Source organism: Lynx rufus, unplaced genomic scaffold (assembly GCF_022079265.1).
Source record: "Lynx rufus isolate CCGP_SWC_20201006 ecotype Redwood Valley unplaced genomic scaffold, mLynRuf1.p SCAF_4, whole genome shotgun sequence".
NCBI lineage: Eukaryota > Metazoa > Chordata > Mammalia > Carnivora > Felidae > Lynx > Lynx rufus.
In genome coordinates, this window is record NW_025814856.1 from 114,828,809 (window position 1) to 114,848,109 (window position 19,301).

A 19,301-nucleotide genomic window follows, 5' to 3' on the forward strand; every position below is an offset into this window, starting at 1 on the left:
CCTAGATGTTCAAGTATGGGGAAAAAAGACGGCAGGTAGGAGAAACCTAAGAACGGTGACATAAGTGAAAATTACGCATTGTAACTGAAGTCCCGTTCACTCAGCACACGCAGTATTAGAGCAGTTACTTCATCTGTAACTAGGCTCTTGTGTATAATGAATAAATGATCAGCCAGCTTATGCATTGTTAAACGTTTTACATACCAGAAGTTATCCGTCGTGAGTTTCTCAAGAGCCACAGTATGTAAACTAAACATAGTAAAGGCACCCATTAAGTAAGATACTGTATGGCTTCCTGTATGCTGGAGATTTTTGTGATGTGAATTTTTGAAATGCTCTACCAAAAAAATCCTATCATTTGAAAAATGATTGCATTAGTTGCTTGACCTCAGAGTTTAGATGTTGTGTTGAGCGAGCTGTAAGCTTTGTTTTCTATCAAGTCCATACCATTTCTGGAGAAGAGGAAACCAGTACTGTCATTCTCAGACCTTACCCCAGCTGGCATCACTACTCTGGTGCCTCAAGTCCACAGGAACTCAGGAGAAGAGGGAGTGGTTGAAAGAAATGCTCTCTGTACGCCTTCTTTGTGCCAAGCCCTTCACACGGGGCATCTCATGTGGGAGCCCTGTCACACTCAGAGATGCCCAGAAGGGACAGTCAGACCCACCTGACTCCTGAGGTCCTTTCTACCCCCTCCCTGAGCTGTGGCCATGATCCCAGCCAAACTCAGACCCTAGTGCCAGATCAAATCCCTCTGTCACTACAGAGAATATGGAAACGTATTCACATAGACATTAATTCTTAAATCATTGAATACCTAAATAGAGCTTTAGATTTAAACCAGAAACTTAAAAGTGTCTCATCAGGAGCATGTATAAACTGAATTTTTTACTCCTTGAAAAATGTGAAGAATGAAACTGGGTATATCTATTTTAAATGGGAAAAAAGTACACCTTCAATATGATACAAATTGTTTTTAAGTAAATTACAAAGTATGATTGAATCTGATGAATTACAGAATGGAAGGAGACAGAAGATGAAGGTATTGATGTTACTTTATCTTGGTGATTTGGTTTGGATATTTATTTATTTTCTGTGGCTATACTGTTACTTGTGTAACAGAAAAGAATACATGTCTCACTATTAATGATAATTACCAAAAATGTTTAAAAGGAGAGGGACCCGTTTTAAGGAAAGTGCATAGCAGCGTTTCTGTGTATTCGCTGGAGCAGCCACTGGGGGCAGGTTTATTCTTTGATTAGCAAGGAGGTTAATGTCGCTTTCCACTCTGTAGTGCTTTAGCATAGTTTAATGTCATGCTTGGCTGCGCTCCTTGCTTTCATTGTCTAGGATTGCAATGTAATTCTTTGCTCACTCATCACCCTCCTCTTTCTTCCCTGCCCCCATGTCTCCACAGATCATTCTGTGTTTCTCTCCCGTTGGTCACACGCTAAGAGGGAGAGCTCGGAAGTTCCCAGCCATAGTTAACTGCACGGCTATTGACTGGTTTCATGCGTGGCCGCAGGAAGCTCTGGTCTCAGTCAGCAGGCGGTTCATTGAGGAAACGAAGGGAATTGAGGTAATGCCATGTCAACCTCTGAATCTGTGTCTCTCACGCACACACATACACACACACATTCACTCACTCACCGACCAGAAGTCCTCAATAAAGAAGTAATTTCCAAAATACACCTCCTATAGAAAAGTTAAGCCTTTTGTTTAAGATGGTAAAATCGTCTTTCTTAGTTTACGTTCTATGGAATATGGTGATTGACCTCTTTGTACCAGGTTGAGGGGTCTGTGCACACATGTGTGCACATGGCACATGAGTGTGTTCTTACTTAGACTGACTCACCAGAAAGCCAGGATCATTTGTTCCTTGAATCATAATAGGGTTTGCTGAACATGAATCCTTCAAATACACAGATAAAAACCCAAACAGAAAAGTAGCCACCCATAGTCATGCAATGCTTGATCTTAACAAAGTAAGGCAATTAATTGTTGATTTTTCTCATTACATTAATAATGGGTGAAAAATCAGCACCATGAATTCTGTAGTCACTGAGTCAGATAATGTATATCTGTTTCTTTGTCTTAGGGGTTTATGTTTTATAAATTATGTTTGTCATTTGACCGTAATGAAATTTGCACATCCTATTACATTTTTAAATGGTTGCATGAAACTAAAAAACAAACAAAAAGCACTTCAAGTGTACTTCCCAATTCAGAGGGAAAAAGGTATCATTTACACTTTCTAGAAATTTTTGATATCTAGTGCCTTTCTGATTAGATAGTTTGGAAGGGTGGTAATTGTGAACATTGCCCATGGAGGCTTGTCTTCTGATTCCACTGAGTGGTAGGGCTAGAATATCTCAGAACCAAAAATAGAATCGGGGCTATGTAAGAGATGATGTCTGTTCCCACTTGAAGCTTTATTAGAAACAGACACATCCCACCGTGGCCTCCCTTACTCCTAAGAGCCTGTCACTTTTCCAAAGAGCCCTTTCCCATTTTGTTGAATTCTCTGTCTTTTGATGGCCGGATGGTTGCAAACCTGGACATATTTACATATTTAATTATTTGTATGCAGCTAGTGTTACTGCTTCTTATTTTTATACATAGCTTTATTGTAATACAGTTTATTGCCTTTTCTAAAATGTCCGTTAATCTACTTAAGTGCTGGGAGTGTCAAGGAAGACCTGTCACACAGCATCAAAAACATGCCTATGACAGGGGCGCTTGGGCGGCTTTGTCAGCTGAGCAGCTACCTTCAGCTCAAGGTCATGGTCTCACAGTTGGTGGGTTCGAGCCCCACATCAGGCTTTCTGCTGTCAGCACGGGGCCACTTCAGATCCTCTGTCCCCCTTTCTCTCTGCCCCTGCTCCACTCACTCACTGCCTCTCTCAAAAATAAACTGAAAACATTTTTAAAAAAAACATGCATATGATAAAGCCTTTATAACGTTCAAATACTCCCTCTCTCCTTTTCTCACACTTAAAACATTTCTGTAAATAAATGGAAAAAATGATCTCTTCTGTTTCACTCTTTTTTCCAAATGCAGAAAGTGTTTTCTGTTGCCTGTCTCTTCACTCACCCTTAATGTTGAATGCACTTACCTGGACCTTTAAAACAACAGCAACTGGCTTTCTGGGTAAAGACTGAATAATAGTAATGTATCGTTGGATTTTTCTAAGTATATTTATTTTGAGAGAGAGTGAGTGAGGAGAGGGGCAAAGAGAGAGGGAGAGAGAATATCCCACACAGGCTCCATACTGTTAGCACAGAGCCTGACACAAGGCTCAAACCCACGAACCCTGAGCTCATGACCCGAGCCTAAACCAAGAGTCAGATGCTTAACCCACTGAGCCACCCAGGCAGGGACCCCTGTAGTTTGATTTTTTAAGTGATTTTCCCTTTTTCCCATTGTTCAGGAGGCCTTGCGTAGCACTAAGAACATGTAAGAACATTTGGGGAAATTTATGTAAATTTGTTCTCATGAATAGGTAAGTGGAACAGTAGACACTCCCAGGAGTGGTTACTTTGTCTGCAACACTGCTTGCACCATTTACAGTGTTTTTCTGAAGAGTCAAAAGAACCCCATTTAATGGACATGAGCACTAGCACTAGATAAAGTCTGCCAGAAATATTTTGTACTTTGAAACCTGAAAAACCATCAAACATGACAAATAATAGTGACACTTGTTAACCCACCAAAATCTCAAGCTCTTGCTAGGCTGACTGCATTACTCGAATTAGGTAGGGCATTGTTCGGTCTAATAATTATAAGAAGGGTTCAAAAATACCAATTTATTAGAGGATCAGTATGTACCTTGGCAGCAAAATTCTGTTTCATACACTTCATTTTATCACACTGGTTCGCTAAAGAAAAGACCAGTGTACTTCATTTCTTAATATTAATTTCCCAAATGGAAGGAACCCAAAGCTAGTAACTTGGTTTAACTTAACGTTTGGCACTGTGCTTTTTTTTTTAAGTTCCTTGCCCTCGCTCCCGTGATGCAAGCCTTCTCCTACGAGGTTAGGAGGCACTTCAAAAACAGTTACTGCTGAAGGAGCTCTGATACGCCAGTGACCATTGACATCTGCTGGATGAGGCAGGATTTGCATCATTTTAAGTGCAGAGGGCTCCTGGCAGGTGCTGAGCTCTGTCTCGTGGTATCATGACGCCTCCTATAGGATGCTGCTTGTCAAGGAGGAATTTTAAAAGCACTTAACCATTTCTGTTGCGCTGAATTATGCCTAAAAACAGATCAGCTGCATGATTTCATTTCAGTTGCGTGTGCCTGTTTAACTTTGCCACCTTCCCAATTTGCTGCTTAGGAGCAGTAATTATAATTCAGAATGCACGTGTCTGTCTTCTTCTATAAATGTGTGGTGCCTTTTCTGCAGAGGTCAAAAATAGCTTTTAAGTTTTTTGAATGGGCACTGATTTGCTCATTTTCTTAGTTTTGATTTTCATCATTAAGACTGAAAGGTATCAGCATAATTTAGGTGCTTCTTAATTATTGACTTTATTTGCTGAGTATATGATAGTTATCCAAGGTGACCCCTCCAGCCACAGAGAAACGATTCATTAAAGGCAAGTGGGTTTTTTTTGTGGGTTGACGTAGACTTTTCAGTCTGTACACGCTTAGCACCCAGGGGTATCGGCTGCCTGCATCTAAGTAAAGGGTTGTGCTGCTTTCCTGCTACCTGGTATTGAGCTAAACCACAGCTGTCAGACAACCAAAATAGTTTGGTCCTGAAGTATCACCGGGTATTTATCCACAGGCTTTGTGTCAACATACACTCCTCACTCCTCAGGTTTGGAAGTGCAGATGAGGAAGGACATGGTGCGAGGAGGGAGAGAGGGAAAGACGCGCTGGGTACCCCGGGGGACCGGGTTGCACATGCTGTGAGGAGGCAGTTGGGAGGCGTCCTTACCCAAAAGTCCGTGGGTCACAGTTAGGAACCGTCAAGAAACAAGGCGGGAGAAACAGGTGTTAAAAGATGAGTACTGTTGTTGGTTTTTGAGTCAAAGTGAATAATAGACATACTTGAGAACTGGGCCTGAGGAAAGCAGAAATTATTGACTGGGAATGAAAAGATGAGCACTGTCACTGAGGAGGAGTGAGATTTGCATCCGGAGGGGTCTCCATTCTTGGAAAGATCAGAGCAAGATGAAGGAGCCCATCCTTTCCGGCATAGTGGCCGACTGGCAGGTTAAAATTCTCCGTCCTTTTGACGTGATACAACTGAATAATTCTGTAAGGTCAGTACCATCAGCTTTTTCAGGGAAATGACTTCATTCCACCCACCTCCCACCTCTTCAGTTCAGAACTTGTCACAGTGTCTGGTAACAGAAGAATGGTATATTTTACTACCATTTGCCAATCTGATCGCGGAAAATGTCCACTCAAAGAGGAACGTTACTTTCCCGCTATACGTGAAGACTGGCTTCTTCGTTGGTTCTTGGGTTCCTTTTTAAAACAGTAGGAGACAGCACGAAGAGTAGCAAACAACATTTTGTTAGTGATAGGTATGTTAGCAGTGATTTTTTTAACTGACTTTTTGCACATTTGTTTTCTTCGAAATATAAATGAGGATTGTTCAATACAAATTTAAAAGTTGAAAGCCTTGTGCAGTAGAAATTCAATGAGTTTGGGGGCAAATCTCCTCCTGAGGAGTACTGAAGTCATTTTAAAAGATGAAGACAGAAGCAGAGGCAGTCAAAATTATCCTGAATCTGCCTAAGTCTCTAACTGGCTTAAGCCTCTATTCAGACAGATGAGAAAAGGCCCACGGGGTTGTTAACATCCTTTCGCGTTCTTCAGCCTGCTTCTCCTTTGTGCATGCGCACCAGTACACTATTCATCATGCATTTCTTTCTCTGTGCACGTTAATCGATTTAAGAACAGAACTCCAAAAACTGGTAGAATGCCACTTTCCAGAGTTTTTGCAGTTAGGGAAACTTTGGGAATCCCTTCTACCTGGAAAGTGGGGTCCACTTATTATAGCTGCCCGAGAATCCGGTTATGCTGGTAAGCATCGCTCCCTCCAAGCTATAGTTCTGTGGCTTTCCCGTAGTGCTGGCCTTCCCAGAACCAGCTACGTCATCTGCCTTGGCTGCTCCCTCTGGGAGGCTTGGCTGGGCCCTGTTTGACCTCCTCACCCCCCGTCACAGTCCTCAGTTGTTTCTGTGTTTTCATGTTGTGTTAGGGAGCCACTGACACTACCTTTTCATTGCGAGAAACTCTTCTTGCAGATTGCTGGCTTAGGCTGGACCTGGCCTTGCCCTTGGCCTTGGAAATTAGCCCCTAAAATTAGAGATAAAAATTTTAAAACACGACCAAAGAAACAACAAAATGTATTTGCCAGGCAAAGTGAAAAAACAAAAAAAAATGAGACACTAGTGTGTGACTTAGAAAACTGTTGGGCGCTGCGTTTAACACTTGGGGCTGCTCTGTCAGGTGGAAGTAATCTTAGGAGGACCAACACTGGTGCCCTGTCACCATCACCAGTGGCAGATGTACCCACCACCGCTGCTCACCACCCTTCTAAGCAGGGACCCCGGGCTTCCCCACGGCACAGGTGAGGGGATGCAGGCCATCGCGCAAGATCACTCCGCAGGTAAGGGCGCCCTCAGCACTTTGATGCCAGAACCCCACAGTCTTAAATCCTGCTCTGGACTATTGCAGAAATGTTTGGCTATTCTGAAAAAGGAATCCAGGGAAAGGAAGAAAAGCAGACTAAAAAGGAGTGCCACAAGTCTAAGCTCTGATTTTGTGGGCAGGAGGCAGTACAGGGAGTGCCCTCATTTGTCCCGTTGTACAGAACTGGAAATCTAACCCACGTCGTAGGATTCGAAACCGGCGTCCCTGGATGCCTCCAGAATCTTTTTTCTCAGAGGGAATCAGCACCATGAGGAGCTCAGGAGAGGTGTTCAAATGCAGTACTGCTCGTTTTATATATGATTAAATTTTATTTAATAAACCAATTTTACAGCCCCAGTATCTAATTAGTTTCTATTATTAACTGCCCCCAAAGGAGCTAAAAAGTACAAACAATAGATTTTAAAACCCAGCATTTTGGAATCATTAAAAAAATAACAGATATTAACTATGTACTTTTTTTGTATCTCACCTATGTTTCAATAAAGCTGTAAAAAATTAACATAGAAATAACTTCGGAGGAAAACTTTCATGGTGGATGGTAGGTATAATGACATCACATGTGACAAAATGACCCCAAGGTTAACTTAAAAAAGTTGCCTCCTTTTCACCTCCATTCTCTTTTGTCCCTTCTCCTCCCTTTCCTTGAAGGCGATGCTCTTGAAAGTTGCTCTTGAATTTAAAAGTACAGACCAGTATAATCTTGGGACCAGCTGGTCTGGGGAAGGTATAACATTCTTAGGATATTTGATTTGGCGTGGCCTCCGGTGTTGGTTTTCGTTTGACTCGTGCTATACGTCATTTTCACCAACAGGGACCTACTCGGCATTTGCTCTAAGAGTCGGGTGGTGGGGGGTACTTGGTGTGGCAGTGACTGCTACGGCATGAGAACCGTAGCTGCAAGGAGCAGATATATCTCTGCATTCACAGTGAGCCAGCTGAAAGAGTAAAAATTAAACTTCTGTCTAAATGTGAGGAAAAAGCAGTTTCCTGTGTGTATTTGATGATGCGTTGGATACAGCGTTGTTTTCCAGGGCATCTTAGTGGAGAAACCCTGGTTTTAGAAACCATTTGATACTGCCAGTTTGCTTATTTGTATTTTTGCTTTTCCTATGATGGGCTGCTAAATGACTAGAGAATGGGATCAGCTGGTTTTCATTAGGGGCCAAATGTAGCAGGAGTGATATTCTTCACTTGGGTCCTTGAAAACGAAAAATACGCATTGCATTGCCTTTTCTGCAGCCGCATCGGCAGCCATGTCCTCCCTGCACTCCCCACCCCCCCCCAAAAAAAAAAGAAAACTGGAGATAAATGAATGGCAGAATAAATAATTTATGCTAATGAAATTACTGCAATTAGTAGTTCTACAATGACCCTTTTAAAAGCCACAGCTGTTAATGTCAGGAAGTGCTGTCACTACTGACCTTATCATAAGAGAAAGTGACAAATTGAGAATGCAGGGAAGACCAGTCATCAAAGAGGTCTGTTCTGGAACGATTAGAGTTTTCTGAAAAACAGTGTGAATTACAACCAGCTGCTCCCTGGCTCTGCAAGTCTCCCATGCTGTGCCATTTTGTTAAGCCCGATAACAATAGTTATTTTGCCCCATTGAGACAAGTTGTCTCGGGCCACTTCCAGCTCTACCGGAAACCACTTCTTCCATCGCAGATTTACAAATGAAACTGTTGTCAGAGAGAGCTTTTCAGGGCAGCCTAGGAGCCTCCTCATAAGGATCATGGTTGGGCAGAGGCCAGGTCCTCCCCCGCAACCCGCACCCCACGTGAGGAGGTCGGACTTGGCCAGGGAAGGATTTACACTGTAAAAGACATGTGCTCACTTTTAGTTCACTCAAACAAGATAGGACAGGGATGAATTTTCTCTCCGTGTTTATTTTGCAGTGAAGTCCTTTTAAAAATAAAATCCCTCAGAGGATCTTATTTATACGGAGTTCTCTAACTTCCTTGTAAGTTTAGATTCTGAGTCCACTATTTGGTAACATGCACATAGCTCAGAACTGGAGAATGCAGAATATTGAGGGTTTGCATCATTCTGTATTTGACTTTGGTTTTAAAAAAACAGAACATTAATTTTAATTTAGTGAGATGGATAGGCAGAGCAACCCCATATATACATATTTGAAACCCACTCACGGATTTGTCATGATGTTGGGAGGCTGTTAGACATCGCCCAGGAGCAGTTGTTGTTCAGCACCAGGAACTGGCCTGTCTCTTAGCACACCCGGGTTGTAATATTAATGGTGCAGGTTTGAAACATTTAACTGCATCACCAGCCACTTGTGTGCAATTTTCCCAAAGATGTCTGAGCATTATTGACAACACTTTGGTAAATTATGTGTGACTTTCCTAAGAGTTGGTGTAGCTCATTTAATTCATATTAATTGATTTTTAGGCTTCCCTTGATTAATTGAACCTGGTTCATCTTGTACAGAATGCAATAAATAATCATTAAAATGAGGGAGATGTGACTCCACAAATTAAAAAGTTAACTACTTCAGAAGTCATAGAGGACAAAACAGAAAGAATAGTATAGTGGGGGGGGGGAGTTCTCTAGTAAATCTTCTAGGAGCACTTATTCGTTTTCTTTTTTTTTGTTTGTTTTTTCCAAATGAAAATATAAATGGCATTTTTCTCCCAGAAGCAATGAGTTTTATACCTTCCCATCCTGTTTGTTTTCCCATGGGTTCTTAAAAAACCACATTTGTCAGTTTGGGCTGTGTGTGTGTGTGTGTGTGTGTGTGTGTGTGTGTGCGCGCGCGCGTGACTGCTACAGTGTAGTTTGAAAGCAACACCAAAAATACTTTTTAGAGTACTGTGTCTCAGTTTCACCATTTTTTTCTTTCACATACTTGATAGATAAAAAGCAAGTTGGGAAAAGCTTTGTTTGTGTTATATGTTGGCTTTGGGTTTGGTATGTGGAGGGCACAAAAATCCTTTGCCCTACTTGGCAAAGCTGAATGCTTTATTGTTATCTCTCTCATCCTGTGGCTATTTCTTAAAGACTGAGTAAGTTTTTCCAGATCCTGCCGTAATTTGTTCTGGCTTTTAGGAAAAGATACTCCATAATTTTGCTGATTCTTTTTTTTTTTAATTACATTTTTGTTTTAACTTGAGAGAATTGCATATGAAATACAGTGTTTATGTTTTCAGGCACTGGACAAAGATTCTATTAGCCTCTTCATGGCCCATGTTCACACTAGCGTGAATGAAATGAGTACCCGGTATTACCAGAATGAGCGAAGACACAACTATACCACCCCAAAGAGTTTTCTAGAACAAATATCACTGTTTAAGAATCTGTTGAAGAAGAAACAAAAAGAGGTATCCCAGAAGAAAGAGCATTTGGTGAATGGCATCCAAAAGCTGGAAACCACAGCCTCTCAGGTATGACTAGGATGTGTTATTACTGAGTAAAATGTGTGCTCTTAAAATTAAAAAATGCACACTTACTTTTGATGCGGCATTTCAACCCGTTTATATAAGATGCTTACTGCTTAAATTCACAGTTTAGTGACACACACCAAAAAAACAGTGTTCATGCTTTCATAAGTCTAGAAAGGGATTGGCCAATTATTCTGTCATGCTGGTTTCGAGAGATCTCTTCCCTTGTTGGCCTGACTCAGGACAGGGCAGCGAAGAGATGTTGAGGAACAGGCACAGCTCACTCCTCTGTTACATTCGCTGGCTTTGGTGCCCTGGGTTTATAGTTAGGAATTTTGTCACACTGGAATGGAAGTAGGATCCCTTTTGGTTTCAGATTCTAAAGCCCCTCCCCCCCCAGGGAGGCATTATTTCCTGTCTGATGACGTGATGTGGTTTGTTCAGATTGAGGTCCCTAAGCAGAGCCGCTTCCTCTGACCCTGGTGTCTCATCTCCTTTTGGCCTCCACGTCTCTCCGTTTAAAGTATCCTCTGTAGCCTTCATCCTCAATCTGCCTGCTCCCTTGAAGGATGGTACTTTTAACCTCCAAGAGTAAATTAGGAGAGAATTAGCACACATGTTAACCATGTGTGGGTCTTTCCATCTGTCCTCTCATCTCCTTGTTGAAAAGTAAACAGGTATATGAAGAAGGTGTTGCTACTCTAATTTCATAGATGAGACAGAACCAGCCACAGAACCTGTGAGGCTGGAGTTGGAACCCAGATCTGTATTACTCTCAAGTTCAGGTATTGAGATTTTAAAGCTCCCTGTGCTGCCTCTCGGTGACTGGGGGAGAAAAGAATTAGAATGAGAAATTGTGGAGACTTTGGAAACTAGCCCGGCTTTCTCTGAGCCACTTGGGCTCTGGAGTTGGTGAGGGGAAAATTCTCCATGGTGGTCCCTTCAAGGCCAGGAATTCCAGTAGACTTCTTCAGAGTATTGTCATCTTGGACGGATTCATATGCTTCTCAGGAGATTGGGCCAGTTTTCGCCCCACGTGTGCTGAATGGCCTGTTTATGTCCAGGCTAGAAATAAACCACAAGCCAGTTGGAGAAGCCTGCAGTGGCACCTCTCACTCTGAAGGCCTGTCCGGCCACACCCTTCACATGTCCATAGGCCAGAGCGTCTCCTGCCTCTGTGCCCTTCATCTCGTGAACCAGGAACGGCTCTCGGTGAAGCGCTGATCTGTACATAGTGAGTAGATGGACCATGACTGGGAAAGAGAAACCAACTGAGAAGGTTTCCAGGCCAGTTTCCAGGATGTGGTGATGTAAGAATAGTTGTTGGGAAGCCTGCCAAATAATATACCTGTATTTGTGCATCTTTCCCTTTTCCTTCAAAAAATGTTTTTACTCTTTTTGTGTACATGTTACCTTACTCTTTTACTCTTTGCCTTCTTTCTCTTTCCTTCTTCTTTCTCACTACCTTTCCAGTTCCATCTCTTTCTCTTCGTGAAGACCTTCCTAGGAGTCCTATAGAGCTAGGAGACCATGAGTGCAGGAGATGTGTGTCCCAGAGCATCTGTGTACCTTTGAGCAATGTCCCAAACCGCACCTGTGGACTTTGCCCCAGGAAATGCTAGCGTTGACTAAACTAAACCGTCAGTACTGGTGGGGCAGCCCTTGGCTAAGGAAAAAAAAAATGGCCTCTGCCATACTTAGAGTCTCCTTCCCAAAAAACAGAGCAAAGAGGATAAAAACAGAGTGGCGCCCATGGTGGCAGCATCTCAGCCATAGGGAAAAAGAAGAGGTTGGGGGAGAGGAAGAAAGAAAGGGACTGGTTATTGATGGTGCCTGCCAAGTTTAAGGATGCTTGGGTCTCCTTATTCCCCCTTGGCTAGAAACATCAGGCAGAAAGTCTAAGAAGATGACATGTGAAGTCTTAATTGAAGGACTACTGATGATTTCTTTTCAATAGGTGTTTGTACGTATAATGCTTTCAATAATATCAGAGGACTGATTGGAATATTTCATAGTTCCCTAAGAGTTTTAAAAGCCTATTTATTATAGAAAAGAAGCGTACTTTCTTAGGTGGGCATTTGGAAAGCCCTACCATGTAAGATAAGACCGTGTGTGGAGCAGAATGTCTTCATGTTGAAACTTGTGTTCTGTAAAGATCTGCCTGAAGTTAATTCCACAGAGGTGAATATCCGTGCCGTTTGAAATATGTGTCTAAACCTCAGCACTGTGTATTCATTGGAGTAAAGCCATAAATTCCCATTAGAGCCGCATACCCCCTCTCTAGATGTCAGCTTAGATCATCACAGATAGCTTAGTGACCTGTCTTCACGGCAAGGCCTCGCTCCCAGGGCTTGAGTCACTAGACTCTTCAGACCTAACAGCTTCCTCAGAAATGGAAATCAGGGCTTGAAATAACCGTTTCCTCCTAGTCTCTTAGATGATTCTTTGGATTGTAACCTAACATGCGACTAGTTTCCCATGGCTAAAAAGAAAAGACAAGCAAATGTCACTGTGCATTATTACCCTGAGTTCACAGAGAGGCTAAAAAATCCATCTTAGCTTAAACTATAATAACTAGTAAAGGTAACAGTAATAGTAGTAATCGTGCCATTTGAGCAGAGGTTTGAAGAGTCCTTGGATATAGTAGTGAGATGTTGTTCCACAGGATGAACCCCCTGGAGTGCCTGTAGCAACTGAGTCAAAATAAGTGTTTATAATTATTCTCTGCTTCTTTGATTTTTGTAAACATAGTAACCTACTTCTGGAAAAAAAAATGGAATTAAGCTAATGCTCATGATATTTAAAACTGCTTCCATGTGTCTCCAAGAGCCGAGTCACGTTTGTTTCCCAGCACTTGACTTCTGCTTTGCTTTACGTGATTCTCAAACTTAGGAACCTAGTGGTACCTTGTGAACCTCATGAAATCCCAATTACGAGGGCAGAATCATTCTTTAGAGAAGATAAATTTGTTGATGCCTCAGAAAGACTTGAGTTCCTCAAGAGTTGAGTGAGGCCAGGAGCAGCAGTCCCCATCTAGGACACTCACTGCTCTTTGACCCCACCCCTTCTGATGCCCACAAGGCACTTGTGGTTTGCCTTTCTGTAGTAGGTGTTAAGTTGAATGTTGTATGAGGTGGAAGAAACTAAGAGGACCATTTCCTATTTTGTGGAAAGAGAATAGACCTGTCTGTAGGCATTTCCATCAAAGTGAGTAACGGATTCAATGAAACTGATAGTAACTCATAACGGCCAGGGAGTACCGATGTCTCAACTTCTCTGAGCCTTTCATGGTGTTCCGTTGGAGAGCACAAACCATGGTTCCTCCAGCTTGCCACCAAGCAAGTCTTCCTGTGGCCTCTACTGCCTTGAGCCTGAGCTTTACAGGACCAGAAAAGCTGGGGGCATGAGTGACAGGTGCTTGAGTGACATGTACACAGGTGGGGACAGCTGTTGATGTTTCCCTGACTGCACAGACTGAGGGGAGAAGGTAAATTTCTAGCTGGTGCTGACATAAATTACATTTTTCAGAAAGCAATCAGAAAACACTGTGCTGTTTGTTCCTCTGTGGAGGGGAAGCGGGGCTGTGTTTTTGCACATGGGACTAAAGTCGGAACAGGGGAGGAAGAGATAAAAGATGCAGGCTGATAGGGATCTGTGAACTCATTTAAAAAAATAAGCTGTATCTGATATTTGTCGTTCCCAACGCAAGTTACTTGGACATAGTGACTTTTCCTTCAGGTGGGAGATCTGAAAGCCAGACTTGCCTCTCAAGAAGCTGAGCTGCAACTGAGAAATCGTGATGCCGAAGCTCTGATCGCAAAGATCGGGCTCCAGACGGAGAAAGTGAGCCGGGAAAAGGCCATTGCCGACGCTGAGGAGCGAAAGGTCAGGCTAATTCCACCATTTAGAGTGCTGAGCTATATTTAGCACAAAATAAACCTTTGTAGGTGAACAATTTTGAACAACTTCCTCTCCAGGGAGCATAAAATCTAAAGAATTATTATAGTTACACATGTAACAGCATTTCACACCATGATTACCACTTGACCTTTCTTTACATTATGCATTTTCCCACCCTTTTAGCTCTTTTAATGATATGAAAGAACAATAAATACTGAGCTCATTCAAGCATATAATGGATGTGGATCTTGAACATCAGGCCTATTTGTAATACAGTAAAGGTCATGAAGTCACCTCTGAGGTTTCTAAAGGTTTTCAGTTTTTAGGCAAATTGAACAACTCAATTGTTAACAAAGCCCAATTCCATCACTTTGCAAGATGGTTTTTCAAATTTTTCCTTTTAATAATACAACTTGAGTTTATTATTAAATCCTAAGCTAAATTTCTTCTTTTTGATTCGATTGAGAACCTGGCATTTTATATTACATTTTACTGTTGCAAACAATTACTCTTAAGATTATACAGATTCTGCTTTCTTTGTACCTGGGTTTCTGGCAATTCTGAAATAAATACAACTTCTTTGTCCTCTTCTTTTGCCAGACCTTGGGCCACAAAGGGAAGATATTTTTGTATATCTTATTTGTTTAGAAATTGAATATGTTTGTTTGAGATAAATTCTCTCATTTGGGACAAAAGATTATAATCAGGGATTAGTTGATAAAAAAAAAGGTAAATTATAAACATGCTTATAGCTTTTGAGTCAGTAGCTTTTATGTTATTATCCTAGCGTTTTATGATGCCAGAAATACTTGAGTTCTTCTAGTGGTATTGCCATTCATTCATAGACAATTGAGTTGGGCTTAACCCCCCCCCCTATTTTCTAATAGGTATTGAGCATGTTTACTGGTAGCTTACACAACTAAAGAGTTGAGTTGCACACTGAAAATCAGAATGCTGAATAGTTTTTTTTAATACTTGTTTTTAAAGTTGTATGCTACATTTGGCATGGCCAATGGGCATATAATTCCTAATTTGTTAATAAGTGTTTCCATTGAGTTTCAGATAAGCAGAGGATGTCCTTAAAATTGTACTGTATTATGTTAAGCAATTAGGTATCCCATATGATGTGATTATCATAAGCCATTTCCACCCAAGGGATATTTTTCAAGCATTGCGCAAATAAGTGGCGTGCTAGTACTTGTTAGATTATAATCTATCTCTCGAGATACCTTTTAGAGATCCATAAAACACTCCAGAGGTATTTTCACATTTTGTATGTGAATTCCTAAGACAAAATCATCCTTACAAAGAGGGAAAAAAATGCTTTAGCAAATGAGAACTCTTCTGACTGGTTGTTTTATGAAGTTCTTCAAACATGAAAAAGACACTATTTCTATATCTAATCTATACCAAGAAATAAACATATTTTCATTTTACCCCTGATGGTTACTTTACTTAATTCTCAATAACAAATACTAACTGAGCAACTATTTTTGCCTGGCACAGTTCTAGGCTCTTGAGCTTAGATGGCATACAAGGCACCCTCAGGTAGCTTACATTATAATGGAAAAGACTGGCAGCAGACAAGTGACAAGGGATTTGGGGCTAGTGATGAGGGCTAAGATAAAAATCAAATCGAGGTGATGCTAGAAGGGACTGGCTGCTCATGGAAGGAGAATTATTTGTAACTAAGCCATGTATAGAGATTCAAGGAACTCATCATTTGGAGCATGTGCTGTGAGCTCACATTTTGTTCAGCAGTGTGCTAGGTTCTACATAGTTATTAAATGGGTACATATGGGCACTGTGATCCTATAAAATTGGGATTTCAAGTCTTGACCCATGAGAAGTTATTAAAAAGTACATTGCCATATTTAATATAACTAAGCAAATACTGACTGCCTTTCTGTGTGCCTTGGTAGTCCTTGTAGAGCAGCAGGTTAAAATTGTTCCTCGAGATTCATAGAATCATCAAGAGCCATCCAAACTGCTGACATTACCAGCGGTGACTTCAAGTAACCCCAGCGCCATGAAGCCTATGAAAATTACTTCTTCCGTCTCTGTTTGGTTTACCAGTTCCCAATTCTAAGGATTCAAATTCTCTGATCTCTTTCATATTGCTTTCTTTGTTGAGTGTAACCCTCATGAGTTAAAGTACCTTCTAAATCACAGGGCTAATATAATCTCCTCAAAAGTTATCATCCTCCTTGATTTTGAATGGTCTTCAGATTTTGTGTGTTTCTATTCTAAATGTGGGTATGGCTGGGTTTTGAAGGACTGTCTGGGATTTCTCATACTCTGAAGGCAAATTAGAGCAGTTTATTAGATTGCTAGGACTTCTAGAAAAAAATATCATAGACTGCATGGCTTAACCTACAGAAGTTTATTTTCTCACAGTTCTGGAGGCTGGATGTTCAAGATCAAGATATTGACAAGCTTGGTTTCTCCCCTTGGCTTGCACATGGCCGCGTTCTCACTGTCTTCACTTGGTCTTTCCTCTGTGTACACATCCCTGGTGTCTCTTGTGCCTGTTCAGATTTCCTCCTTTTATAAGGACACCAGTTAAACTGACCTAGGGCCCACCCTAATGGGCTCATTTTTAGCTTAATCACCTCTTTAAAGGGCATGTCTGCAAATACAGTCATATTCTAGGGGTGCCTGGGTGGCTCAGTCAGTCAAGTGGCCGACTTTGGCTCAGGTCACGATCTCACAGTTTGTGGGTTCGAGCCCCGCGTCAGACTCTGTGCTGACAGCTCAGAGCCTGGAGCCTGCTTCAGATTCTGTGACCCCTTCTCTCTCTGCCTCTCCCCCACTTGTGCTCTGTCTATCTCTAAAAAATAAATAAACATTAAAAAATTTTTAAAAATATAATCATATTCTGAGGTATTAGGGTTAGGGCTTTGCCATACAAATTTCTGGGTGGACATACTTCAGCTTCTACTAAGCCATTGCTATTCCACTTCTTCCATGTGACCCACCATTAAATTTCATGAACCATTTGCAAGGAGCTTTTGACCAATAGCAGAAAAGCTCTGTGTACCCAAGAATGGGAGTATCTCCCGAACACTGCTTTAACAGGCTGTAGTCAAGAGAAAGCCCACATTCCAAATGATCTGTGTCACTCTTCCCTCCTTCCCCAAGTTGAACCTTGCTGAGCACCACCCAGGAGTCATGGTGTGGAGGCAGTTGGACAGTGAGGCTCGAGGCTCTCCACGTCACTAAGATACACTGTATTTTCACTATTCCAGTGTCACCTGAAATACACAAATTATTGTACATGTACCTTAGAATTCTTGTGCAGGAAGAATTAAGTTCTAACTTAAGTTATAAGTTAGGAACTTCTAGTGTCATAACTGTAGCACTGGTCACCAGGATCCAGTCCCCATGGGGGCTGGTTCCTGTGGTAATGGTGATTGTGGCATGTGACATGTAAACAAAAGTGTGCAGAAGGTATCGGGAATGAAAAAAAGCTGACCAACCTAGGGTATTTTTTTTTTCATTTTCTTTCGTGGGTTTTTATTAATATTGAAGATTGTCCTGATTATAAAAATTACCCAAAGGAATGATACTCCATGAAGTGTAAAGGAGTCAGAAGGAGAAGAATAGCAACTCTCAGTCTCACAGAAATAGCACTTAAAAGTGCTTCGGGCATCTGGATGGGTGGGTCAGTCAGTTAAGCCTCTGACTCAATTTCTGTTACTGGGGTCAGTCTCCGCGCTATCAGTCCTTGGGATTCTCTTTCTCTCCCTTTCTCTCTGCCTCTCCACTCCTTTCTCTTTCTCTCTTGAAATAAATAAATAAATAAATAAATAAATAAATAAATAAATAAATAAATTTAAAAAAAAGATATACTCTTCTAGTACTAAAAATCTCTAATATGGAGACCATTTTTATTTTATCTTGATTATTATTATTTTTTTACTGTTACTTTTTATTTAAACTTTAGGTGGTTAACCTACAGTGCGATACTGGTTTCAGGAGTAGAATTCAGTGATTCATCGCTTACATAGAATACCCAGTGCTCATCTCAAGTGCCTCCTTAATACCTATTACCCATCTCCCACTGACCTCTGTCCATCAACCCTCAGTTTGTTCCCTATTGTTAAGAGTCTCTTGTGCTTTTTTTCCCCTCTCTTCTTAGCCCCTTCCCATATGTTCATCTGTTTTATTTCTTAAATTCCACATGAGTTAAATCATACAATACTTGTCTTTCTCTGATTAACTTATTTTGCTCAACGTAATACATTCTAGCTCCACCCATATCATTGCAAATGGCAAAATTTCATTCTTTTTGATGGCTGAGTAATATTCCACTGTATAGATATACCACATCTCCTTTATCCATTTATCAGTCAAATGGACATTTGGGCTCTCTCTCTAAAGTTTGGCTATTATTTTTTTTTAAATATAATTTATTGTCAAGTTAGCTAACATACAGTGTATACATGTATGTATGTATGTATGTATGTATGTATGTATAGTGTGCTCTTGGTTTTGGGGGTAGATTCCCATGACTCATTGCTTACATACAACATGCAGTGCTCATCCCAACGAGTGCTCTCCTCAATGCCTGTCACCCATTTTCCCCTCTCCCCCACCCCCCGCATCAACCCTCAGTCTGTTGACTGTATTTAAGAGTCTATCATGTTTTGCCTCCCTCTCTGTTTGAAACTATCTTTCCCCTTATCTTCCCCCATGGTCTTCTATTAAGTTTCTCAAGTTCACTTATTTTAAATGATGCTCTTATAAATGATAGCAAACAGCATTTATAGATTGTATCCTTATAGAAGGTAAATAACCCTGAGGTATTAATTTACTCACCTCTGCTCTCCCTTTGTTCTGCAACAGTGTTGTCTAGCACACCAAAAATGTATTCTTAGAATTTTCATTGGCCATTCCTGGAAGTTTTGAGGGTTGTGGTTTTTGAGTAGTTCTCAATAAGCATGCAGTATTTTCTTATTTACATTACAGTAGCTGTGTATATATTGGCAAGAGATCACATCTCTACCCTGAACCAATTATGTTCATAAAAGGTGCAGTATACAGCAAAATAATGGTTAATCAGAAGAATGGTAATTACTGCTAATAAAGCTGTAGTAGACAATATAATTTGTTGTAAGCACTATTTAATTTTATGGCATAGTTACACCTGTTCATTCCAAACACATCTGAAGAAATGCACTTTTCTTCACACGTTAAATGCCCTAGTCACCGTCGCTGAAAGAGCCATCCCCCATGGTGACTGGATCCCTGTGCCCAATGGCACAGCTTTGAAACTGCAGTTCCTGCTTGGGATCAAAAATTTACTCTTCCTGCCCATTCAAATTTTGTTATG

The 19,301-nt window shown here is 41.1% G+C and overlaps 1 protein-coding gene across 1 annotated transcript in view; it reads left to right on the forward strand.

The window, feature by feature from the left end:
- Positions 1-19,301, forward strand: part of DNAH11 (dynein axonemal heavy chain 11) — a 352,793-nt gene that overhangs the window by 229,899 nt on the left and 103,593 nt on the right. The window contains exons 55-57 of the mRNA XM_047094654.1: positions 1,418-1,579; positions 9,836-10,069; positions 13,805-13,951. Of these exons, the coding sequence (XP_046950610.1) occupies positions 1,418-1,579; positions 9,836-10,069; positions 13,805-13,951 (543 nt within the window). The remainder of the gene's footprint in view (positions 1-1,417; positions 1,580-9,835; positions 10,070-13,804; positions 13,952-19,301) is intronic.